The 26,057-nt window shown below is 46.0% G+C and overlaps 2 protein-coding genes across 2 annotated transcripts; both read right to left on the bottom strand.

Annotated features, from left to right (window-relative positions):
* Positions 1 to 2,591: 2,591 nt before the first annotated feature.
* LOC118590410 (protein RoBo-1-like) lies at positions 2,592 to 8,446 on the bottom strand. Its single transcript, XM_036198405.1, has 6 exons — positions 8,294 to 8,446; positions 6,386 to 6,475; positions 6,097 to 6,210; positions 5,493 to 5,651; positions 4,565 to 4,699; positions 2,592 to 2,871 (listed from the first exon to the last, which is right to left on the bottom strand). Exons 2-6 carry the CDS (start codon positions 6,468 to 6,470, stop codon positions 2,681 to 2,683), a joined length of 684 nt encoding a protein of 227 aa, XP_036054298.1. The 5' UTR covers positions 6,471 to 6,475; positions 8,294 to 8,446; the 3' UTR covers positions 2,592 to 2,680.
* An 11,269-nt stretch (positions 8,447 to 19,715) lies between these two features.
* LOC118588306 (protein RoBo-1-like) lies at positions 19,716 to 24,140 on the bottom strand. The gene is made up of 6 exons (XM_036194554.1): positions 24,086 to 24,140; positions 23,780 to 23,869; positions 23,475 to 23,588; positions 22,921 to 23,073; positions 21,492 to 21,623; positions 19,716 to 20,085 (listed from the first exon to the last, which is right to left on the bottom strand). The coding sequence occupies exons 2-6, from the start codon at positions 23,850 to 23,852 to the stop codon at positions 19,847 to 19,849; spliced, it is 711 nt and encodes a 236-aa protein (XP_036050447.1). The 5' UTR covers positions 23,853 to 23,869; positions 24,086 to 24,140; the 3' UTR covers positions 19,716 to 19,846.
* Between the last annotated feature and the right edge of the window lie 1,917 nt (positions 24,141 to 26,057).

The following is a 26,057-nucleotide window of genomic DNA, read 5'->3' as shown; positions in this document are numbered from 1 at the left end:
CCTCCCTGCTCCAGATGAGGTAAGGGAGTTGGTATTTATGGCACTGTAGATCTATAAATTCTATGCTGGAAAAAAAAAAAATCATTGAAAGGAGTCAAGCATATCACACAGAAGTGTAGGAGTCAAGCACACCACACAGCAGTATAGGAGTGGAACACACCCCACAGCAGTGTGTGTGCAGCACCAAGGGTAAAAGCTGAAAGACACTTCCTCCCTTACCCAGACCTGAACCCATGTGACTCATTTTCTCTGCACTCCCCCTGACCTCTACAAGCTAACACAAACCCCAACCTCAATGGAAAGGGTAAATGTAACCCACACATCTCAGGAGATAGTTTGAGACCGGTTTCTTATATTAGAAAGACGACACAATCCTTTTGGCTGGTCTCTGCTCTGGAGTCTGTGATCCTCTCACTGCAATTAAGATGGGTTTGTCAAGCTAGTAGGTATATACCAAATCCTTCATATTCCAATAGATTAGTTCAGTAAGATTTCCCCCTACATCATGGTCAGACAATGGGACATCCTGATTTGAACAACAGATTAGTGTATTTCTTCCAAAGAGCAGTCTCAAGGCTGGTCTTCATTCATATTGAGACTCAGCCCCACAGTGGGACATGAAATCTATCCCACACAGTCTTAGGTGCATGAAGACAGTGTAAGGGCTGTGTAGGCAGGCCTGAAAAAGGGTGCTCCCTCTAGTCACACACCACATTGTGGAGAGGCTGAGAGACACTGAGGGATGGTGGAGCTTGTGAGAAGAAAGAGGAAGCCAGGTGTCCCGAGATCCAGGGTAAGGCCTGGCAGGGCCAGAGAGCCAACCCCCACATAAGAAATAACTGCCAGGGCACTCTTCTCTTCCCTGTGATTTTCAGAGATAAACAGGCCCTGTAAGAAACTGAAATTAAACCAAGGGGTTTCTTAAGCAGAATCGCTGCTTTGTGGCATCAGCGCCACATGGACATGGTACACGTTTGCATATTAGGAAGGCTTCTCTCCTCAACCTAAACCTCTCTTCATGGGTATCACAGGAAGTGTGACAGTGGCTACTAACATTCCAGACCCCAAGTGAGAAGGGAGAGCATTCTTGGCCCTTGATTCAAGCACCATCAGCCTTTAAGCTTAGCATTTATAACTGCCTTCACAGACTCCACCTGTATCCTGGTACCCATCTCCTAAGATGCTGAGCTATACAGAGTTCGTGGCAAGGATTGCACACATGTGGCTCAGAAGTGATGGAGGCTTGGTTGTATTTGCCTCCTATGGTGATATTTTATTTGTGCTGAAATGTGATTTTATTTGTATGTTAATAAAGTTGCCTGGGGATCAGAGCTAAGAGCAAGCCATTTAGCAGAAGTCCAGCGGTGGTGGCACATGGCCTTCATCCGATCACATGTCAGGCAGAGTCTCTGTGTGTTCAAGGACACAGTCAAGTGGTGACCAGAACCTTTAATCTCAGTACCAACCATAGAGACATGGAGGTCTGTATAGACAGGCAGTGACGAGGAAGTCATGAGATTCACAGCCAATGAGAAGGTAGAACAGGAAGGCAATAAAAAGACAGGACACAGGAAGAAGGTCTCTCTCTCTCAGAGGAAGGACGGTAGCGAGTGGTAAGATAAGGTAGTCTTAGCTCTTGGCTACTACTCCATCTCTGGGCTTTTAACTCTGTATTTGGCTCTGTGCTTCTTATTTAATAAGACTTTAGAATTACATCTACCGCCTCCTTATTTATTATTTTAATATGTATGGGGGGGTCAGTATTCTTCATGCTCATTCTACCATTTTTGTTATTGTGTTTGAGACGGGGCTCTCACTGGCCTGGAATGCGTCCATTATGTTAGTCTGGGGGTCTGTTTGTGTCCCTTCTCTCAGCTCTAGAATTCAAGCGCATTCTTCCATGCCAGGTTGTTTTAACTTGGGTTCTAGGAATCGAACTCAGATCTTTGTACTTACAAAACAGGCACTTTGCCAACTGACCTATCTTCCCAACACTATTAGTTTCTTTTCTTTCATTGTATTTGTTTAATTTTTTTTGAGGCAGCATCCTACCATGTTTGTAGCTTTGGCTAGCCTGAAACTCGGCGTATAGCCCATATTGTTAAGTGCTGACCATAAGCACGTAACAATAACCCTCTTGCCTCCGCCTCCTAAGTGGTAGGATTGCAAACACTCACTACCATATCCAGAGACTTCAATAAACTTTGGAAAATGATTCTCTTGGTCTCTGAATTGTTCATTCAAAATCTTTTTTTCTAGGCTGGCTGTGGTGATACACACCTTTAATCCTTGCACCTAGAGGCAAAAGTCAGCAAATCTCTGAGTTCAAGACCAGCTTTATCCACATAATGAATTGCAGGCTAGCCAGAGCTATCTAGTCAGACCCTGTTCCCAAAAAATGAAAATAAATATGTTCATTAACAACACACAGTTACAAATGAGGAGTGTAGATTGATAATATTGGGAGAGGTTGTACCCTGTGGGGGTGGGGTTCAAGGTGTGGGTAGGGACATGAAAGAAATCAGTCTTGTGAAATGTGCCAGAAAGAAGAAAGCAAGAACTTTCCATATAAAGTACAGTCAGTGGTTTTTATTTCTCCCCTGTTGGGTAAATAGTCACAAAAGGCGGCTGATGTGTCTGAATGTGAGGAAGGGTCATGGGAGTTACAGTCCCCAAGGGATCAAAGCAAGGCTTTCATTAGGAAGAGACAAGTCAGAGCAGATGAGAAGGACGTGAGAGGGCGGCTGCCATTGGAGCAGAAGGTGTCAATTTTTGCATTTTCCAGGATGGTCAAATTCTTCAAGCCGCAGGAAGTCACAGTTGCGCAGCCCATTCCACGTATCACAGAGCACAAAGGGCCGTTAATCATAGCTGTTGATGAAAAGACCCAGGAGTTACTCTTCTCTCTCACTTTGTCTCTCTCTCCCCACCCACATCCTTTGAAAGGAAAGTGTGCTCAGAATGGTCCAGAATCCACAACTTCCACCTCTGCAGGAGAACATGACCACAGCTCTGTCCATGTAGAGTCTGTGCCTTCTTGTCCTCTGGCCCCATTGTCTCCTCCATATAGAAGGAACCTTAGAAGGACTCTTGCATCTGAGACACAAGACTAACACTGAGGCTTCTGGGTACCTGCTCACTAGGAGAGATGAACTTGATGCAGGAGAAGAGGAAGGCCAGATGCAGGGTCTCAACTGCTGGTAGAAACTCTTCTAGTATACCCCCCTCCCCTTTCTCTCCTCCTCTACGTGGAGGAAATATTGTGCATCCCTTAAAAATTGACATTCCTTCTTCTGAGGGCTGAGTTCGCTATGAGAATAACTGTAGAAGGTACCAGATATCAGTGTTCCCAAGGTAAACTAAGGTAGAAGCCTGCCCCATTGTGGAGGGCTTTAATACTCCTTTGCATTCTGTGACACCCCATTTTCTTCATTTATCTCAACTCATCCTTTGCTCACTCCAGAACCTCTGTCGAAATTCTTTCCCAGTAAAAGCGTAGCTTGCCCCCAGAACTATCAAATTCTCGGTCCACCATTTAATCAGCTCCTAAAAACACCACCTGCTCCATGAAACTTTTCATATATTGTTCAGGAAAGAGTGTCTAGCTCCTTCCTCCCTCTAGCTGTGCACTCCAGAAAGAAAAATCTTACAGTTGGTTCCCAGTTCCTGTCTCGATGGTATATGGGTCCTTCATAACAAATACACCATTTTCTCTTAATGAAAAAAAAAAAATCTTTTACTAAATGTAGAGTTATGTAGAGTGTCACTGGTAAAACCTGAGTGCTTAATCACAGGCTTTGGCTGACACATGGCGGCAGTGGTAAAGACATCTGGATCTGAAGTGCTATCACCTCCTAAACTTCCAGTGAACCACAGTCCCATTCCAGGACATCATAGCAACACAGGTGCCCAAACCTGACTCTCCTGTGGGAAGCAGATACATTCCCTCACCCCCTTCCTTTCCCTCCCATCCTTAACTCCTGTCTCTCAACTAATAGCTCCTTCCCAACTTTAGAAGCACATGGCCCCATACATGGCCCTCCACTTTCTTCATGTGGAGACAGGCTTCAAAGATGCCCCAAAGAGTCTCTTCCATCCCCTGGTAGCTTCCAGCCAGGTCCAATCAGGTTGCTCTAAACTACCAACAGTCTATAAGAGGAAATAATGTGTCACTTCAGAGATTAGAGCATTAAATCCACAGTTCCCTTTCTCTCTGTGGTCTCTGTCATTTGCTATGAGGGATACAGGTGATTAGTCATAAGAGCACTATGGCATACTATGAAGAGACCATAAGAAAAGGAGCTGAACCCCCCCCCCCAGTGAGAAACCACAAGCTGCTAACAAATGAACACAGCCCCCATGACACACCCTGAGCTAGGACCATGTACTGGGCCATTCTCAGATTACAGTTCTACACATGCTGAGATGTAATAAATGTTGGCTGTTGCTATTAAAAAAAAAAAAAAGGAAAAAGGAAAAAAGTTGCTACTTTTGGTATAGTTCACTGCCTAGTGACGAATGATTTGTTGTACTCTTAACAAGATGTTCGAGGAAGTACTCGTACCTGTACCAATAACTTCAATGCACTTCGTCTCTTCCCCTGTGCACTTCAGGGGAACCGGCTTACACTCGCCATCCTCACTGTAGCAGGAAGGACATTCCACACCATTGGGTTGGGGTTGGAAAGATGGAAGAGACTCTGAGTGGAGAGAGAAAAGTTTTCATCTTGGGGAATAGGCAGAAGAAATAGCTGAGAACGTGTCTATCCATTACTCATCTAAATGAGGGTTTTTTTCTCCATGAAAAAAAAGCATTGCAACCAAGATGAGCTGGAAGGAGGTGTGGGAGAAAGGCACTGGTGTGTGAGTACAGGGAAGGAGGGCATAGAAATCCATGCTGTCCTCACCTTCATCAGCTACTCAGCTCTCAGTCCTGGAGAAAAAGTCCTAGATAGACAGCCAGGGCTACACAGAGAAACCCTGTCTCAAAAAACCCAAACAAACAAAAAAAGGCCTAGATAATAGGAGAAGAGATAATCTGTTTTCTAGAAGGGTTAGGAATGAGCCAGGTGTGGTCATGCACACCTATACTCCCAGCTACTCCAACTTTGGAGGCTGAGGCAGGAGGATTGCTTGAACCTACAAATTCAAGACAAACTTCCGAAACACAGCAAGACTACTTCTCAACAAAACAAAAATGAACCTGAGAAATTAAATCAGTGAGAAAAGCCTGTTGGCCAGAGGGCCAAAGCAAAGCAGTTAAACCAAAAGACTCACACTTAGAGAAAATCCCCAAGACCAATCCCTGCCACCCAACTGTCACTCAGTCTACCACACAGGAGAAGAGCCTGTATCCATCCCAAACCATTTTCAAGGAGTGCTATCCACAAAAGGAAGGCAAGCATGATTGTTGAGTCCCAGCACAGAGAGATGAGCCTACAGAAAGGCAAAGGAAACATGGAGCAGATAGTGGAGACAGACAGCTACACTCACCAACATGTTTGGACATTCTGTTGCACTGGTCAGTGTAGCAGCATTGATGGTCATAGCTAAACTTCCATTGGCCCCCAAGTGTTGCTGAGAATGCTAGTTCCGTACACTCGTCTTTAGAACAGCTGCTCTCCTTAATCTTTAGGCTTCTGGATAAAACATCTGAGGAGCAAACCCCCAAGAAATGTTCTCTTCTGAGATAAAGAGAGAATGAAGCATCCAGCAGTAAGGAATCTGTTCCTTCATTCTCTCTGTCTTTATTTTTCCTCATCTCTGAAAGTCCCTCTGTTATTATTTCTGAGAACGAATTAATAGAGGGACAGTTTTTGTTGCATTGGGACTGGTGTCCAGTGATAGAGTATTTGCTTAGCATGCATGGTGCCATGAATTTGATCCCCAGCATGGCCAAAAGAAGTGTGGGCTCACTCTCCAGTAGCCCTGTGAGACTGATATGAGAAACAGAACCAGGGTCTCTCAGTTCTGTCCCTAGAGACTACATCCAGTATTAATGCCCATCCCTACCTCCTCCCAGAAGCCCACACTCCCAGCCCCATCCTTGAAGAAGGAAAGGATCACTAGACAACTGTAAGAGTGCTGATTGGCTTACTTGGTACTTTTAATTCCTGCACATGGTAGAAGCAGCCCTTAGAGGATTCACAAGTCTTTGGATTAGATATGCATCTCCCATTATAGCATTTTTTGTTATCACAACCATAACGCTCTGAAAAGAGGAAATAAACATGTTCAGATAGCTGACAAACTTTCCCGGGGTCAAGGAGTCATGAGTATTGAAGGGACTCCTGAAGGCTTGAGTGATCCATGGAGTCCCCCTAAGGTACCTTAGTGCCCAACTCCCACTTCCCATCTTTGAACAAAACGTGTCTTGTTACTCTTACCCTCAGAGCTGACAGACAAGTGGGTGAAGATGCAGACAGCAAGGAGACTCTTCAGAATTGAGGACCAGGACATGGTGACTCCCATGAACACTGCACAAGGGACAAGTGGGGACAAAAGAATCAGAGTTAATGGGCTCAGTCCTTGTAATCCAGCAACCCAAATGTCAGGCAACATTATCTGTTCGTGTTTTTATCCATTAATTAATCCATTCTGCAAGCCAAACTTTATCAAACACTAGCTTTGTGCCAGATATGACCATTCGGAAGGATGCAAAACTGTAAGGAAAGAGTTAGTCATCCTTCCCTGGGCAGGACTTTTGCTCAAGAGGGATTCTTCTTGCATGGGTCTGGAAGGCACTGGATCTTCTTCCACAGCTGAAATAGCTGAGTTGGTCAAGATGTGACTCCTGTGGGGAGCAGGTAGAGGCTCTCTATGTGCTCCAAAGTCCTGGGCCATGGAGCTCATCGGCCCTTTAGCGAAGGGTATGGGTTCACCATTTCCAAAGCTGCCATTTCACAAAGAGCCAGCCTCCAGATGTCACAATCACACACTGGAAATGCTCACCACGAAGTGGTCCTGATTGTCTGAGCCTGAGCAGTGTTCTCACTTTGAAACAGGAGGAAAGGAGCATGCACAATGAGCACCAAGGACAGGATGAGCACTGAGGACAGGCTCCCTCTGTACTTGCTGTTGCCAACTCTTACAACCTACTGGCCATCCTCTCACAAGTTAACATTATACATCGATAGAATCTTAGCGTGAAGCCAAGTGCACTAAACTGAACTAACCTGCTAGAGGTAGATACCATAAGAAGAGCTCTTCCTGGACCTCTGGTTGGCGGAAGAAGGAAGGAGAGGGATTACAAGGTCCCTGGGCTTCAGTGAGCTGTGCTGAGGTTTTCTAGGTTCAAAAGTTATGGATCGGAGTTCGTGCAGCCCACTGGATGTGCCTAGAATCCTCCATATTTCCTTGAGGCAAATCCTAACCTTGCCTCTGTCAGGAGCCATCCCCTCCTTCTTCCGGGAGTCAAGCCTCAGGACACGTGCATCTCTGAGGGTGAGGGACTACGTGCATTTTTCTATATTTTCTTTCTCTTTCTGCCTCTTTTTATGCCAAACTCTTGTTAAGGCACAAGTGCTACATTTCTTTGCAATGGGGAGAAAAGGCAAGTGGGAGGGACTCTCTTCCTCTGTCTTCCTGCAATCATCCAGATCTTGATGACATTCTCTCAAAATCCAGGGCTATGTCGTAGAAGTGAGGGCAGGGAGAATCTTCCTGGGAACCCAATATGCTGAATATTGAAGAGGGTGAAGACTGCAGGAATAGAGCAGCAGGCATGTCCAGATGCCTCAGAAGTTGGTGTGTAGAGGTACAGGAGGAAGGACACCTTGGCAGGTTCAGAGGTCAGGAGACGCCAGCCCACCATCCAGGAGCAGCATGTAATGGTACACAGGTAAAGCATGAAACACAGGGCAACATATAGATTAACAGAAATGGGCTGAGTTTAAGTAGAAGAGCTAGTCAGTAGTTACCCTGAGTTAATGGCCAAGCAGTTTTAATTAATATAAGCTTCTGTGCGTTTACTTGGATCCGAGCAGCTGTGCACCAGGAGGGATGCAGGAAAACTCCAGCTGCAATCCATTCCAAAGAGTGCTAGTTAGAAAGAGACCTGTTGTCAGGGCCTATAAGATGATGGCCAGGATTTGCCATACAGATCCCAATGGTTTTTCTAGAGTTATGTCCCCCGGGTCCCTTTGAATATTGTCAGCCTAGCAAAGAATCCCAACTCCCTACTTCGTAGAGAATCGTGAGTTGCCCACACAAGCCAGCCCCAAGCCACCTGCCTTCATATCCTCCTCGGAATCCTCAGTCAATGTCCACAACTGCACATTTCATTCTTCTCTTACCTGCTCAGATTGTTAAGCCTTCTAATCCTGGATGGTGGATTCCTGACCAGCTGAAGGAGCTGGCAATAAGGAAGGATCCCACAAAGAAGATGTGAGTCCAAGAGACCAGCAGAGACAGCAGATCCTGGGATGATTAACCTCAGCTGGGCTGTGGTCTACTGCCAATGGCCTGGATTCTACCCAGCAGGCCAGTCAGAAGTGAGCTCGCTCTGTTGCTATGTACAGCAACCTGAGGCCACTGTCATAGTGACAGTGGGAACAAAGTGTGGCACCCCACTGGCCAAGAACCACCCAATTCTGTGCCAACTTCCTGCTTCCAGGACAAGGCCTCAGTGAAATCTCCATGATGACAACCCCATCAGATATGTGCTAATCTGTGGACGCTCACCTGTGGTCAAAGAAGTTTGGGCACCATGCTTAGTGGGTACCTAGAGGGTTCACTGGGGACCTAGAGGGTTCACTGTCTGATTTATGTCTCCTGTACATTTGGCTTCAGAATGCTCCCATAGTCCCCTCAAGGGCCCTCCATCCCATTCTTGGGACTAGAAACATCATTCTGTAGACTGACAGCAGCCAACATGGCATCTGTAGAGACCCAAGTGCCCAGAGATGACAGTCTTTTTCATTAGCCATGCTGTGGTGTCATCCTGTGACCTGACAGCCCTGAGTGGCAGGGGAGCCTTTATCCAACTGGGGGTCCTAAGGAGTCCCAACCTGGTAAGTATTCCTTCTCCTCTCTATGGGTTGCCTATGATTAAAGGAAGCTGATACATGGGACTGGAGTCTGTAGCGGCCTGAGCAGGAATAGAAGAGGGCTGTGCCTGATCTTAGGAGATATCTGACTTCCAGGACACCAGAACTAAGCCTTTTGAGAGGCAGGATATGAATCGCAGGCTTCAAAGCATATCTTGAGTCATTAAAGATCAGAGCTTGGGCTTGACAGTTTCCATCAACCAAGCCTGACACCGATTAACAAAGCCAACTAAACAAGGAATAATTAAGAATACGGAATAATTAAGAACACACAAAAGAGTTTTATTCAATTTGGCCACACCGGGAAGAGAGACAAACAGGTTTGGTGGCCTACCCTCCAAGTCCATCTTTAGGACCCTGGCATGAGGTTTCTGCTTAAGTAAGGTGCCAGTTATACACCTAGATAAGCAGTCCTGGCCAAAGCACAGCCCTACCCATCACTGTCTAGGCTCCAGTTTAGCGAGTTGTCAAAACTGAATCTGTTTCTAGGAGATGAGATTCACCTCTGGCTGAGGCCTTCTCTTTCTCTCAGCATCAGATTCCTGGGGGACTTTCATTTACTGGGTTCCTTAGTGGAAGGGAGGAACCCAATTGTCTCTTTAGAATATCCTTATTTCTACCCAGAAGACCAGTTACACTGGTATGTGTGGCTGGAGGCTAGAACCCCACTCATTCAAAATTTACCTGTTCCTAAAGGACAGTGGATCCCCAGGGAATGAGGAGAGAGGGCAGGGGTTCAGCACCTGCAGCCCCGGGGAGATGCTGAGGACATATGCAAAGAAAAGCAATAGAAAGGTGGGTCTCCCAGCAAGTCAGGTACAAGCCGGTGAACTGGGGGCAGTGATGGGTTCAGATAAGGGTGGGTTCAGAAGAAAGGAAATAAGCCAGCCCACCTCCTGGTTTCTAGGTGGTGGCTCTGCATAGCAAAACTGGAAGGAGCCCTGTAGCCTCAGACCTTGTGATACCCTTGCCTGCTTTCTTCCTTGGCCACATTTTGATATCTGGTGCCTCAGAAAGCCACTGACTGCAGGGAGCGCACTCTGGAGAAGAGCCCCCGGGTCCCACTTTGAAATCCTTCTACGCCTAGCTGGAATCACTCGGGCTTTGGAGGAAGGATGGAGTTCTTTGCATGTCTTTCTAAGGGGAGCTTAGTCCCTCGGTGTCCCACATTAACGTTTGGGTACATGGTACCAGCCATGACATCACTCCCCACTTGGGGGCCATTACTGCCTCATCAGACTGAAACACTGGCTTAGGCCTTGGAGTGGTACCCAGCCTCCCTGCTCCTCCTCTTTTCTGGTCCTAAAACAACAAGGGTGTGCTTTGCCACACAAGGACACACAGAAAGGCAGTGGAGAATAGGCCAGTTAGACTAACCTTGGTGAGCTTCAAGCTGTGGAGTGGTCGGTCCCTGGTGGCCTGGTACCTACCTGACCTGTGCCGATTAAGGTGGACAAGTTCCTCCTCTCTGAATGTATAGACCAGACAGAGAAGGTGTTGCTCTGCTAGCTTGCTTAGCACAGGTACTTTTTATGTGACGATAATGCTTTGCTGTCTCTAAGAAGTAGTTAGCCCTCAGAGTGTCAGTGTCTCTCCAGATAAAATAAATGATAATTCTATTTTGTTTCATTTTTAATATGTCAAAGCATGAATATATATGAAATTATGTGTGTACACATACATTCACACACACACACACACACACACACACACACACACACTACATAGCACCTGCACTGAGTCCCCACAGAAGTGACATCAGTCACCAACTGCCCCGAGAGTTGCCACAAACTTCACTAACCTCGCAACAGTCATGGGCAAAAGAGGAGGGAAGGATGCGGGCAAGTTGGTGTCAACAGATATATTTTGAAATAGGAAAAGTTCATGAAACAAGAAAAAAAGTGGTGAAATAATGACATGGGAAGTGAGGGGGAAGGGGGAAGACTTCTAATGTTCTCACCACCAAGAAATGACTGATATTTGAGGAGATAAATGCTATTATCAAGATTTAAACACAAAACAATGTATACACTTATTGAAATACAACATCATACTCCACAAATACAAGTAATTTTCCTTTATCAAAACACCCACATTATATATACATATGTGTGTGTGTGAAACACAGTGGCGAAGGGTGTGAGGGCAGAGAGGATGGCATCAAAGGCCACCAGCTGTGTCCATGCAGCGTCTTCAGTCTACAGCAGCCACTGCATCAACAAACTTACCAAAGAAAGGGGAGTGTGCCGGAATGGAGGTTAAGTTGGTAGAGTGCGTGGGTGGCATGCACAAAGCCCTTGGTTCGATTCTCAGCACTTCATAAATCTGGGCATGGTGACACACACCCATAATCCCAGCACTCAGGAGGCAGAGGCAGGAGGATCGCAAGGTCATCCTCAGATACTCAGCAAGTTTGACCAGGTTGGATTATACAGGGCAAACTCTCAAGAAAGGAAGAGTAGAAAGGGGATTCTTGACTTTGAATAGGAGCTATTTTCACCAATGCTTAGAATTTAGATGATCAAACAATGTTTAAATAGTTCGAAAAGCCACCGAGCTGATCTGCAAGTATCGCAGGTTATACGAGAACATGTCCTGAGGCACCCAAGGTGGTTGTACATGTGTCAGGGGAAGATGCCCTACCTGCCCTTTGCTTCTCCGGGAAACATCTGATGTGTCGCTGGAGAAAAGGCCACATTTCAGATGATACTCTAATTTCTGACCTACACAATCACAGAAACCCTCTCCAACTGGATGTGCAGTTCCAGAGTGCTGTGCACCACTAACAAAAATAGAGATGCAGAGGCAGGACCCAGTGGACAATGAAAACAACCATAAGGAGTCACCCCCTCTCAGTGACATCATCAGAAGACACAGGTATCAGGTCATGTTCTCCCGGCTTTCACATGTCTGGGATCACTGGACCATCCAATACATACAGTTCAGCACCACAGCCTGGACTGCTAGCCCACTTCAATAAACGCTCATGTTCAAAACTGTTAAAGTAATTTCAGCGTAAATGCCTGGATGACAGAAACGCTCTCACACTTTGGCACATGGATGTTCTCTCTCTCCACCTGTAAAAAGAGGGAAGTTTGATCTATTTTCTGCACAAGTGTAGGCAGTTATCTGCAAAATGGTACCTCAGTTTAACCCATGCACACCAGGGACCTGTGTCCCTTCACAGCCTGGTCCACAGACCCTTCATCTACACCCTACATCTAACCCAATCAGTCATCAAAGAGGTAGACCAACATCTAGTATTCCTCTTACATTAACCCAATCATTAGCTCATGGCCCAGTCCATAGCCAGTAGCTCATCCTTCTGCAAGCTCACAGCTTTCTGACCACAAACAAATATAGCATTCAGAAAATTTTAGCAGAACTTTAAAAGAAAACATTTTGAACAAACTTAAGCTCCCATAAATGAACTAATTTTTCCATTAGTGAAGAGGCAGACCTTCATAGTACTCAGCCTGCCTTTGGCCTGGCTACCAGGCTCCAAACAGCAATGAGGAAATGACTCACAACCAACTCCAGTTCCTGGTTTCAGCTAAATCCACTGAGATGGGCAGACAATGCAGTATCAGGCACAGTCCTCCTCCCTACAAACACTGGAGCATCTGCTTCCAGTAGTGTCTGTTGGCCTGACTTAAGAGCCTTCCTCCACTCCAGTGGTTCTCAACCTTCCTAATGCTGTGACCCTTCAATACAGTTTGCCGTATTGTAGTGACCCCAACCATGAAATTATTTTTGTTGCTACTTCGCAACTGTAATTTTGCTACTGTTGTGAATCTTAATGTGAATATCTGATATGTGACCCCTGTGAAAGGGTCATTCAATACCCCACCCCCGAGGTCATGACCCATAGGTCGAGAACTCATTACCCATTGCCACTGCCCCCATGGAGTCAACAGGTAAAAACTCTCCAGTTCTCCCTCAATTACAGATTCTGAACTGAAGAAAGAGTCCCCTGTCTTGAACTTTTAAACCTTCTGACTGTTCCTAATGGCTGTGGATATTCATCAGCCCATGGGCCAGTGTTCTAATATGTTCTCTTCCCAATGATGAGTGTGAATGTGCAGGGTTTTGTGCTTCCACAGCTCAATATCCAAACAGCAGAATTCAAGGCTCCGAGTTTGTTCAGAGCTCATTGCAATTGTCCTGCCTCTAAGTGAGTGACCACCGCAAACAGGGTAAGTTTCGGAGGTATTTTGTCACAAAACCCAAACTGTTCTCTGGACACACATCCAAGGTTTAGGAAATCGGCCAGGGAGGGGCAGAAGAGGTAACAGTCAGGGCTGTGTGGTTGCAATATCAGCCCTTGGGGCTGTGCACACCTCAGTGTGATTTCAAAAGCACCTAATGGAAACCTGGCTGACTACCTGTGTTTCAGCATGAAGGTTTTAAGTTAAATCCCGTACATGCAAAGAAAAGGGCAAAGTCGTGGTGTTTAAGCTAATGTTGAGGACACCAGCGCACATGGAATAAGTTCCCGAACCTGTGGAATCCTTGGCCATTCCTGGAGATGCCTCAGCTCTGTGAAGTTGGTGTCTAAAACACACAGATGGCAGGAATGGACTGTGCTATCTGTTGGTGTTCAGGGAAGGGGCCTATAACAGGCCAAGCCTTCGATGCCTGCTATAGGTAATGGTTTTTCATTTTTGCTATCATTGTATATTTCTACATGCCCAATGTAATAAAGTTTTGAAACATTCTCATCAATATAATTCACAACTGCATAATCCACCCTAAAAAGATGAGCAAATTTGCTGGGCGGTGGTGGCACACGCCTGTAATCCTAGCACTTGGAAGGCAGAGGCAGGTGGATCTCTGTGAGTTCAATGCCAGCCTGGTCTACAAAGCGAGTTCCAGGACAGCCTCCAAGGCTACAGAGACACGGAAAACAAAACAAAACAAAACAAAAACAAAAAACAAAAAAACACAAACAAAAAAAGAGCAAGTTCAATACATTAGGGGTCTTTCCTCATAAGTTCTGCTGTCATTGTCATCGTTGGAGGGAAGACACCTTCATCTTTGGTGGAGGCTGCCAGCCACCATTCCAGACCAGCTCTTACAAGCAGTACTTTCAAAATGGATGAGGCACTACGAAAAGACCAAATCTAGGAATCATGGGTAGAAAAAGAAAAGAATTTCCTTCTAAAGACATAGAAAATATTTTTAGTAAAGCTTATCAGTTAAGTTTCTTAACATTTGGGAAATGATAGGTAAGCAAGAGAGGTAAGAAAATATCAAACAATACAAAATCTACAAAATTCTAGAAATTAATAATTTCAGTAATTCCTCTTAATGCCAGTGCTCATAATTCTCAATATTCAAAAAAAAAATAGTCTATCCAGTTGGGTTAAGAGCAGGGCTCATATTTTTATTACCTCAAAGGACATGCTTCTTGATGAAAGATGGATGCTACTTCTAGAGTGAAGTCACCGAAGTGCGGAAAGGGTGTTCCAAGCAAACTGAGCTACGAACCAGGCAGGTATCTGTCACCATTTTAACATCTGACAAAATAAACCTCAGACACAACTAATCGGAAGAGATCAAAGCCACCTCATTCCAATTAAGAAAATGATCCATCAAGAGGGCCTTAGAATTCTGCAACACATACTCAGCAAACATGGGCCCCCAATTTTGTAGAACAAATACTACGCCCTGATGATCAGAAATAAGGTTTCTTCTTTTCTCCACAACACTCCACAAAACGTGTTCTCTTGAAAACAGCCATTCTAACTCAAAGGTCGCTCAGAGTAGTGTAAGTTCTAATTCCTATGACAGCTAGGGGTGTTGAATATACCATTTGCATTTCATTTCTTCTCTTGAGAACTCTGTTCAGTTCATTAACCCATTCTTTAGTGGCTTGTTCTCTCTCTCTCTCTCTCTCTCTCTCTCTCTCTCTCTCTCTCTAGTTCTTTGTAAATTATAAATGTTAATCCTCTGTCAGATATATAGGTATAAACATCTCTCTGTAAAGAGGAAGTGTTAGGGGTTCAAAGCCCAGGAAAAGTAATTTGAAAGCTTAACCCCACACCCACCAGGCGAGAACATAACCACATTTGGAGACTGTCTTCCCAGAAGTCCTTAGTGTGGGTCCTCATTCAACACAGCAGGTGGCCTTGTAAGAACAGAGATTAGGCCAGGTAGTGGTGGCATGCCCTTTAATCCTGGCCCTTGGGAGGGAAATGCAGGTGGATCTCTGTGAGTTTGAGACAGCCAAGTTCTAGGACAGCCAAGGCTACATGAAGAATCCCTGTCTTGAACCCCCCCACAAAAAAACAGAGGTTAGGACCCAGATTCTAGAAACACAGCAGGCAGAAATAAATAAAGCCACAGGGAGAAGATGGTCAGCTAAAACCCAAGGGCAGAATCCCCAGGGCAACCACACCTTTCAGTACCAAAGCTCACACTTCAAGCATTCAGAATTAGGAGAGCATGAGGTCTTGTTTCTGCCACACATCTGTGGTACACTGTGGTGACAGTCTTTGCACACTAGTAATTGGGGAGCTCGGAACACTGGCATAGAACAGCTTCAAATAAAATCTCCAGATAGACACAAGGTTTTAGTCAGGGATATATGACAGATGGTCATGTGAGGTCCAGGTCAGTCTGGTCTATGGCTAGTTCTAGGAGAGACCGTATCTCAAAAGGAAAGAAAGCAGCATTGGGTAACAGTATAGCAGGAATCTCATGTGATTGTAGGGTCTGGCCAGTGATGGAGAAGTGCCTTTTGGGCGGCCTGAATAAGGTGGAAAAGCTGACCAACAGAAGCCTCACTTTTTCTTTGTGTCTTTCATTTGAAGGGGTCGAGGATGGCAAATTTAGAATTAAAAATGTGCACCACCAGTTCCGAGACTCTCAAATGTGATATGCTGAACTGAGCAAGAATATGACCAGAAGAGTTAACACAAAGGACACAGGTGCCAACAGAAGGCTGAAAGGCCCAGCTTTATCCTGCTTTTACCTGTGAACTGCGACGGAGCTTTACAAAGCACTGGGGCCACCATGATACAAACAAGAGATTGCTTTCTAGTTTCTGGCAGATGATGTAAATGTAGAGACCAGACCTGAGGAGTTCTGGGATCAGGAGAGGAGAGGAAGGCTAATTAGCTGAAGCGTCAAAAAGGGGACTTACAATGACACATGTGAGCATATAGGCAGCAGAGAGAGAGGAGAAGCCAGAGCAGATGAGGAATTGTCTCCCAAAGAACAGAGGGTCATTCCACGTCTTCACAGATCCAAGGGCTGGTGATCAGGGATACTCAGAGGAGGGCGTGGTAGCCACAGAGAATGGGCAGGGGCTTCTGGTGTGTTCTTAGTTGGGGTTTCTATTGCTGTGAAGAGACACCATGACCATGGCAACTCTTCTAAAGGAAAACATTTCATTGGGGCTGGCTTACAGTTTCAGAGGGTCAATCTATTTTTTGTCATGGTTGGAAACATGGTGACACCCAGGCAGACATGATGCTGGAGAGGGACTGAGAGTTCTACATCCAGAGAATGCCACACTGGGCATGGCTTGAGCATCTGAGACCTCAAAGCCCACCCTCAGTGACACACTTCCTCCAATAAGGCCACACCTCCTAACAGGGCCACTCCCTCTGAGCCTATGGGGGGCCATTTTCCTTTAAACCACCACATGCTGTCGGGCATGGGTTTGCTTGAGTGGGGCAATAGTCACAGGCACAAAGGGAGCTTCAACTGCATGCTTCATGTATCACTGGACAGATTAGAAGGGTGGAACTGGAGCTGGGAAAACACTAAGCCTTTATTGTAGGAACACACCCAAGAAGGAGCCAGGGGTGGTGACAGAGAGCCTGCTGATTGCCACCACCGTGTCCCTCTGTGTGCAGAGAGGTAGGAGTGGCAACTACCAGAGGCAACAGTAAGCAGAGAAACTCCTTCCCTGGTTCTTAGGCCACCAAAAAAAACATGTCTCACCAGCTTCTTGGCATGATGGCCTATGATGTGTCACACCATGTGCTGCTGTCTCATCAGGAGGCAACGGAAGGGAGCCCTTGTCTTTACCAACCATCACAGGGAACACCATGCATCATGTCCAGAGTTCCTTGTAGATAAAGCTCCAGCAATAACTCTCTCAAAGGACTGCTCTTCCCATAACCTAACATGCTTTGTGTCAGCTGAATTTGCTCCCAAAGATGGCCACAGTCCTTAGTAAGTTCCACAATACAGGACCATCTGCGCCCAGTTCCAACCAGCCTTGCTTATGAATACCTTACAGAACGTTGAGACATTTTTTAATTGGTAGGTTATATGATCGACTGAAGACTAGTCTATAAATAAGCACACACCCTATCCCCCAACACCATTTGTGTTATGCTGATGAGGTGAGAGAGACTTTGCAGAAGTAGAAAAGGCTCCTGAGATGGGAACATCCCCTGTATTACACGGGTCAGCTACAAGAGTCCTCAAAGGAAAGAAGGAAGGGCCCCAGGGGAAGAGGCTGAGAGCCAGACTTGGGGCGGAGGGATGTGTGTGGAAGATGCAGAAGAGTGAAGGAATGCAGGTGATCACTGACCACTGTACAGACCGACAGGGAAATGGGTCCCTGCATGCTCAACCACAGAGAAACCAGCTCTGGGGACACCTGAACTTTAGCTCAGCAAAACTCGTTCCAGACTCTCCTCCAGAACTGTGACGCTGTGCTGTTTCAAGCCACCAATTGTATTGTCATTTTTTTATAGTCACAACAGAAGTCTCAGTTAACAAAGGCAACCAAACACCCTGCTCCCAGACTTGAAATTTCTCCAGCTCCTAGAGCGGCAACTGGACTCTTTTCCCTAACCGTAGATTAGGCTGAACTCTCGGTTCCGTGTGTACTAGCATAACAACCCAACTCGCCTCTTTATGGCTGCTTCCTTTCCTGTCATCCGGGGATGAGGACAGTACACACATTATAAAACAAACAAACAAACAAACAAACAACTGTGCAAGCAGGAGCTGAGTTCATGCTTGAAAACTGCAGAGAGCAGTGACCAGCTCGTCAGATGTCCCCAAAATATATCAAGAACTTTTACTGTTAACAAAATTCAGCTCTCTGGTCATGAGAAAGGGGCAATTGATGGTCAGCAAGCAATGAGTGGGATCCTAGGAGGGACTCATACACTTTTCCTACTTCCTCAACTTTGAGCATGAAACAAGGAAAAACAATGTGCAAATTCTTTTTGTTTTGTTTTTCAAGACAGAGTTTCTCTTGAACTCAGAGATCCACCAGCCTCTGCCTCCTGAGTACTGGAGGTAAAGGCATGAACCGCCACTTCCAGGCCAATATGCAAATTCTTAAAAGCCCCCCTCCTGGAGCATAAAATTCACGCCATGTAGATGGGGTGCATCCAGAGTGCGCAGGGCTGTGGACAGGCCTGGGGAAGAATGTTCCTGTCAGTCCACAAAGGACCATAGACGGAGCTTAGAGAAGCCTTGTAACTCGTACCAGGAAGGAAGGAGGATATGCAGCAGGAAGACCACAGGCAGGCCTGGTGGGTGCAGAGAGACAGTTCTCACAGATGAAGTAACCACCAGGGCGCTCTTCTCCTTCATGAAACCTCAGGAGACATGTTGGGCCCTGCTGGAAACGGAATCTGAGAACGGAGGGGCCCATTTGCGCAGGATTAGTCTATTGTAGGTCAGCGTCAAGTTTGGGTTCTATGCAAGCCTTTTCTCTCCTGGAATCCCCTTGCCTCACTGGCATACAGCAAGTGTGGTGGAAGCTATCAATGCCCCAAACTCTGCCATGAGAGGAGACAGATTTCTGGGACCTTGGGGGAAATATCTTGATAATTTAAATCGAGTATTTATAACTTCCTTGACAGACATCTACTGCCTGTACCCTGGGGCCCATCCCTACTAAAATATGCAGAGTGAGTAGATGATGATGATTCCATGCTCATGGTTCTGAGGTGAGAGAGTTCTGGAGGTACCTGACATCATTTCCTCTTTGATTTGTATCTTATTTTGTTTGATTCTTTTTTTTTTTTTTTAAACAAGGTGTTCTATGTAGTGCCAACTAGCCTGGAACTCACTATGAAGCACATGATGTCCTCAGACATGCAGTAATCCTGCCTCAACATCCTGAGTGCTATGAGCTTATGTACCCTCATATCTAGCTATATTTGAGCTGTGTTATGATAAACTGTGGGAAATGATCCTCCAAGACTCCGAATTATCCATTCAAATTCATTTTTCTTAATAAGCATCAATTACAAATTATGAACAGAAATTAATAATCAGAAAAGATATGTTCCAGGCTATGTGACTCGGGGGATGGTTGGAAAGGAAAGCAGGACTAAAGAGAATCTCATGACTGCCCTCTCCACATCTTGGGCATGCTACAAAGAGTGAAGAGAGAGGCTGTTTCAGAATGGATCATAGAGGGCTGGAGAGACAGCTCTGCAATTCAAATCGTGCTCCTACAGAGAGCCAGAGTTCAGTCCCCAGCACCCACATCAGGCATATCACAACACCTATAACTCCAGTTGAATGAGATCTGACACCCTCTTCTAAACTCCACCAGCAACACACACACACACCACACACAGACACACACACACTCACATGCACACACACACACACACACACACACACACACACACACACTCACATGCACACACACACACAATTTTTAAAACTAAGTAAAACTGAAAATGGAGTGGGGTTTTTTTACGCTGAAATACAAACAAGCCAAGCAATCGCCAGCTTTTAATTCTCCTACATTGAAGGACGCCCGACAAGTGTGTGTGGAGTACTATGGGACTGCCTAAGCCTGGAAGATCAAAACAAGACTTTCAGCAGGAGGAGAGTAATCAGAATTGGTACTGCTGAGACGGCTGTAGGTCGAAAACCAGTGCTATCCGGAACTGATGGGTGGGTTGGAGATACAATGAACTCATCCGAGCAGATGGTGCGGATGTTTGTGTTGTTGAGGACAGTCACAGTCCGGTTGCAGGCACTTTCTGTCGCACAGCCCATTCCGGCCATCACCAAGGAAAAGAAGTTGCTGCTTCCCACTACTAAGAAGAAGACCCAAGAGTTAGTTTCCTCTCGCCTCTCTGCTGCCCTCAAAACCCACATCCACTGGGGAAGAAAACTGTGCTCAGAATGGTCCAGAGGGCATGACTTCTTCCTCCTGACTGAGATGCATGAGCTCATCTCCATTCCATCCATGCAGAGGCCCAGCTGAAGTGTCCTTTGGTCCCATTGTCTTCCCAGTACAGTAGGAACCTTATAGGGACCGCTGCATCTCAGACACAAGGCTAACACTGGGGCTCACCCCAGAACCTCTGTCAAAATTCTTTCCAAATAAAAACATAGCTTGCCTCCAGTTTCATCAAGCTCTCAATCCTCCACTTAACCAGCTCCTAATACACCACTAATTCCACAGAGCTTTTCATGTTTTGATGAGGATTTGCTAGCTCATCCCTGCAGCATACAGACCAGACCAAAACCCTACAGTTATTTTAGCAGTTAATTCCTGAAATGCATCTGTGCCCTTCACAACAAATACATACTTTTCTCTTACATGGGAAATTATAAATATTTCACTAAAGTCAGTGGCTTTACGCAAAACTTGAGTGCTTATCGATGGAGTCCGAGTCATCACAAGAGTGATGATGGCTTCTGGAACTCAAGTGTCATCGCTCTGTGCACTTCTGAGTCAAGGTCCCATTCCAGAATATCACAGCAACAAGGTACCCAAACCTGATTCTTCTGTGGGAAGCAGATAAATTTTTCCCTCTCCTCCTCAGTTCCCATCCCCTAGCTCAACTCTTCCTCTGTCACTCTTTTTTCTCAGGATAAATGGCTCCATCTGAAGCTTAGAGGGACAAGCAAACACTTGGCCCCTTGTTGCCCTTGCTCTATGGAGGAAGCAGCTTCTAAGATGATCTGCCCCCATCATGCCTATCTCCTGGCAGAGGCGCCTAAGTGTTGATCCCATTGAATCCACCCATGTCACACCTGGGTTAATCACTTTGAAGATGAGGGTTTGACAACTCTCAACTCCACTAATGACTCTATGCCTGTCTCTCATCACTTCTCTGAGAGAGAAGCAGGAGGATATGCTAGGAGAACACTGGCATCCCATGAAGAGACCAGAGGAAGAGAAAGTGAGACCCACCAAAAGCCAAGAATGAGCTGGGAAGCAGATCCTCCATCTGAAGAACCATGAGACACCCTGGGCATCTGAAGGACCACAGCTTATACCAACAACAGAACTCAGCTTGATGAGGCACCCTAAGATAGCCGCATAGCAATGCTGTTCTCAGTGTATAGACGTTCAGATACTGAATGGTGATAACTATTTCCTGTTTTCACCAGTTAAGCTGTGGCACAATTATCTGTGTAGGAATAAATGGCTGATACACTATATGTACCCTTAACAATGTGAGCGTCACAATGCTTAAGGAAATAATCATACCTGTGCCGATAACCAAACCGCACTTTGTCTCATTTCCTGTGCAGTTCAGGAGAACTGGGATATTCAGCATGCCTGGCTCCATATAGTAGGAGAGACACTGAACACCGTTGGCTTCTGCAGGCAGTGGAGATACTGAATAGAGAGAAAAGGGTATTTATCTTGAGGAAAAGGCAGGAAGCAATAGCTGAGAAAGAACATCACTACTTCATCCAATCGAATACCATATAGTTCTTTCATGATCGAAAAAAAGAATAGAAAAGAAAAGAAAACTAAAATGCCATAGGAGGTGGGAACAGAAGACAGGAATCTGAGATCCTTTGGTAGTAATTGTGAAACCATCTATCCTCACCTTTCTTAAGTCACTCGGCTCTCTACTATGGCAGGAGAAAAATTCCTAGACATTGGGTAAGGAGGTGATGTGCCATCTAAAAAGATGCTGACCAAAGGGTGAGGAATTAGCCAGGTGTGACAGCCCATACATTCCTAGCTACTCTTACTTGGGAGATTGAAGCAGGAGGATTACTTGAGTCTAGGAATTCAAGACAAGTCTGGGAAACACAGCAAGATCCCATGTCCACAACAAAACAAAGATGAGGAATTAAATAGTGAGGAAAATCTCTCAGCTGAAGGATGGGGGATGGGAAGCACATTTAAATCAATAGCCTCAATGAAAAGAATGAGTACCAATCCATAGCACTTGCTGTCACTCATTCTCCCATCCAGGCAAGAGGCTTGTATCTACCCTTACACTTCCCAAGGACAGGGGCCTCAGGAAAAAGGAAAGGCAAGCATGCAGCTCTGAGGCATCCCAGTACAGGGAGGAGCCCACAGATGGCCAGAGGAGCCGTGGTGCAGGTATCAAGGGTGCAGAGACGAGCTTGACTCACACTGTGTGCCCCCTTGGTTGCACTTAGCAGTAATACAGCATTGCTGGTTATATCTAAATGTCTGTTGGTCTCCCAGTGTTGCCTATATAGTTGGTCACATACACCTGTACTCCCAGCTACTTCAACTTTGGACGATGAGGCAGGAGGCTTGCTTGACCTCAGTAATACAACACAAGCCTGGATGCATGCAAGACTCCATCTCAACCACACAAAAAAATCCAAGATGAGGAATAAAATAGGTGAGGAAAGTCTCTCAACTGGAGAAGCAGACCAAAGCATTTGAACCTACAGATTCATTGAATCTACTTAGAGAGTAGACCCAGGACCAGTTACTGCTGCCGAGCCCGTCAGTCTGTATGCAAGTGTATACACACTTACTCAAGAGAGGGGCTTGTATGCACCCCAGACCCTTACAAATGAAAACTTCAAGCAAAAGGGGAAGGCAAGTGTCAGGGCTGCAGCCCGTCAGCAGAGAGATGGACTCCTGGAAAGGCAGAGGAGCCCTGAGCAGGTGGCGGGGCACAGACAGGACCTGTACTCACGAGTTATGTCCTCTTGGTTGCATTTCTCAGATGTGCAGCACCGGTTCACATATGTAAACCTCCGTTGAGCCCCCAGCGTTGCCGAGAATTCCAGTTCACTGCATGTGTTGGTTTCTTCAGCACACCCTTTATGCTTAAACATTTGGTATGTATCTGGAATTGCAGAAAAATGAACCACCAAGTACATTTTCCTCCTGAGTTAGTGGTAAAGAACCTGCCCCTTCATCCCCTTTGCCTTGAGCACTGCACTTCTCCAAGAGTCCCTCTGCAATGGTCTGTTTCAGAGAACGAGCCAACAGAGGGACCATTTGCTCAAAGGGAGTGACTGGTGTTAGAGTACTTGCTTAGCATGCGTGATGCCCCAAGTTTGATCCCTGACACTATGAAATTAAGAATGGAGTCACACCCAAATGGTCCTCACCATGTAGAATCTAGGTCCTACAACAAGCACATGCTCCATCTCCACCACCTCCTAGAACCCCAGGCTCCCAGCCTCATCCTGGAAAAGAAGGAAGATAACCTGGAGGATGTTCAAGGTATGAGGGTTGACTTACCTGGTGCATCAAATTTCTGCATTTGGTTGAAGCAGCCTTTAGTGGTTGTACAAACGTCTGCATTCTCAGGACATGTTTCATTTCCACATTGATGTGCTGTACACTGGTAACTCTCTGCAAGGAGGAAATGTACATCATTTGAAAGGCAATCCCAGAGCCTTGTAGTTGATGTAGTTCCTAGGAACCAAGAAGCCATGAGGGGCTAGACAGACCATCAGAGTCTCATGTGGTTGGTTACCTCCCCAAGACTCTGACTGCTCACTTCCCCCTTCTTTAGGAGAAAGGAATGCTGCATGTACTCTTACCCTCAGAGCTGACATCGAAGGTGGTAAAGACAAGGAGTGTAAGGAGGCTCTTCAGGCTGCAGGACCAAGCCATGGTGACTTCTGTTAACACTGCATGAGGTACAAGAGAGGACAGTGGGGTCAGAGCTATGGGGTCCAGACCTGTAATTCAGCAATCCACATACCAAACTGTGTTGTTTGTCCAAGTAGTCATTCAATCATTCATTTGTTCATTCACTCATTCTTTCTGAAAGTCAAAATTTATCAAACACTGACTTATGCTAGATGTGGTCATTTGGAAGGATAAAAACTGGAAAAGATACTCACCCTCTATCAAGGCATGGGGGGTGGGGAGGGGTCTTCCTTCCCAGGGAAGGAATGTCCCTCAGGAGGGAATCTTCTTGAATGAGTTTGGAGAGCATTAGATCTCCTTCCATAGCTGAAATGACTGCGTCGAGAAACAGCTCCTCTGGAGAGCAGGTGGAGGCTCTCTGTGTGCTAGAAAGTTCTGGGCCATGGTGCTCAAGAGCAATCTGCCCCTTAACTAAGGACATGGATTCACCAATTCCCAAGTCACCTTCCCCCTAACAACTGGCCTCCATTACCAAGTATCACAGCCCACACTTGAAATGCTCACCAAGAAGTAGTCCTGCTCTTCTGAAAGGACTGCCTTGAGATGGAGAGGATGGCCAGTGATCTCACCAGAGAAAGGAAGAAAGGAATACATTATCTGACCTCACTACCATTGACTTTTATAGCCCAGCGGATGGTGCCTGACAATTAGGGAACTGTACTAGTATCTTGACATGAAGCCCAGTGCACTAAACTTCCTGGTCTTCTAGAGAGAGAAAGAGAAACTGTGAGAACAATACTTCCTGAACCCTGGCTGCTTGGGAGGGGCAGGAGGCTATGATGGTCCTGAACCTCCACTGAGCTAACAGAAGAGACTGATGGTCCTGAACCTCCACTGAGCTAACAGAAGAGACTCTAGGCACTTGAAAATTCCAGAGTGTAAGTTCTTGGCCCCACACCATCCCCCACTTTTCCTCAGTGAAAATTTCCAGCATTCCCTCTCACAGACTCCATTCTTCCTACCTAGAACCGATGTGCTTCTCTGCTGGAGAGAAACTGAGTATGTTCCTCTAGAGCATATTCTTTATCATTCTTCCTGGTTTTATACCAAACTCTTGCTATCTCTACATCAGCCTACTTATTTGCAATGGAGAAATAAACAAGAAATATGTACAAAATTCATCCGCCCTTCTGCAATTGTCAAGATCTTGATAATATCCAGGACAGTGTGGCAGGAGACGATAGAGATCCCACCTGGGAACCCATTATGTTAAGTGTTGAAGAATGTGGAGCTACAGGAAAGGGATGGCATGGCTGTCCAGACTCCCCAAGGCTAGGGTGTGGAGGTATCGGAGGAAACATTCTGACAGGGAAGGATGAGGTGTGGAAATATGGGAGGGGACGTTTTGACAGACACAGAGATCAGCAGAGCCTTGGCTGTAACTTCTACAAAGACATGAAACCCTGGGGAGGAGGAGAGCTGAGCTTTGTCCTTGAGGGTCAAGAGTGTTGCCCACCATGTCCAAGGAAGAAAGAGAGAGGTGGATGCAGAACACAAGTGCACGACAGCAATGAGAACAGTGGCAAGGTGTAGCCAGTACCCTGACCCAACAAGTGACTCCAGCAAGGACCACAGCAGAGGTTCCTATTCTCCAGGCTTCCAGATGCCTGGGATGGTGGCCATTCTGACCAATATATCCACTGAGCATCACAGCTAGGGGATCACTCAGGGAGGCAAGAGCATCTTGCCCTTCTCAGCAAACTCCCAGATTAAGACTACTCCAATAACCTGACCTCTAAATGTCCTGGCTGGCTGGCATGATCTTACATGATCACACATAGATACTCTCCTTCCATCCCTGTAATGAGCTGTGGGAAGGTTTGATTTCTGGTCCACACAACTGTAGTTAGTGTTGTGTTGACTGGTGCCTCAGTTTAAACCTATGCACATCAAGGACCCTGTCTAACCTCCCTAACCTGGTCCACAGACTACATCTAACTCAACTATCAAAGAAGGATCAGCAGTACCAGTATTTTCACATCATATGGTCAAGTCAGTAAACATCAGCTCATCCATCTGGAAACTCAGGCTTTCTGTGCATTAGCTAGCAGAACACTTTAGCCAAACTTCAGGGGGCAGAAATGTGTATGACATAATGGTGCACACCTTTAATCCCAGCACTTGGGAGGCAGAGGCAGATAGACCCTTGTGAGTTCCAGACTGGTC

Source organism: Onychomys torridus, chromosome 8 (genome assembly GCF_903995425.1).
Source record: "Onychomys torridus chromosome 8, mOncTor1.1, whole genome shotgun sequence".
Taxonomy (NCBI): Eukaryota; Metazoa; Chordata; class Mammalia; order Rodentia; family Cricetidae; genus Onychomys; species Onychomys torridus.
This window is presented reverse-complemented; position numbering and strand designations above follow the sequence as displayed.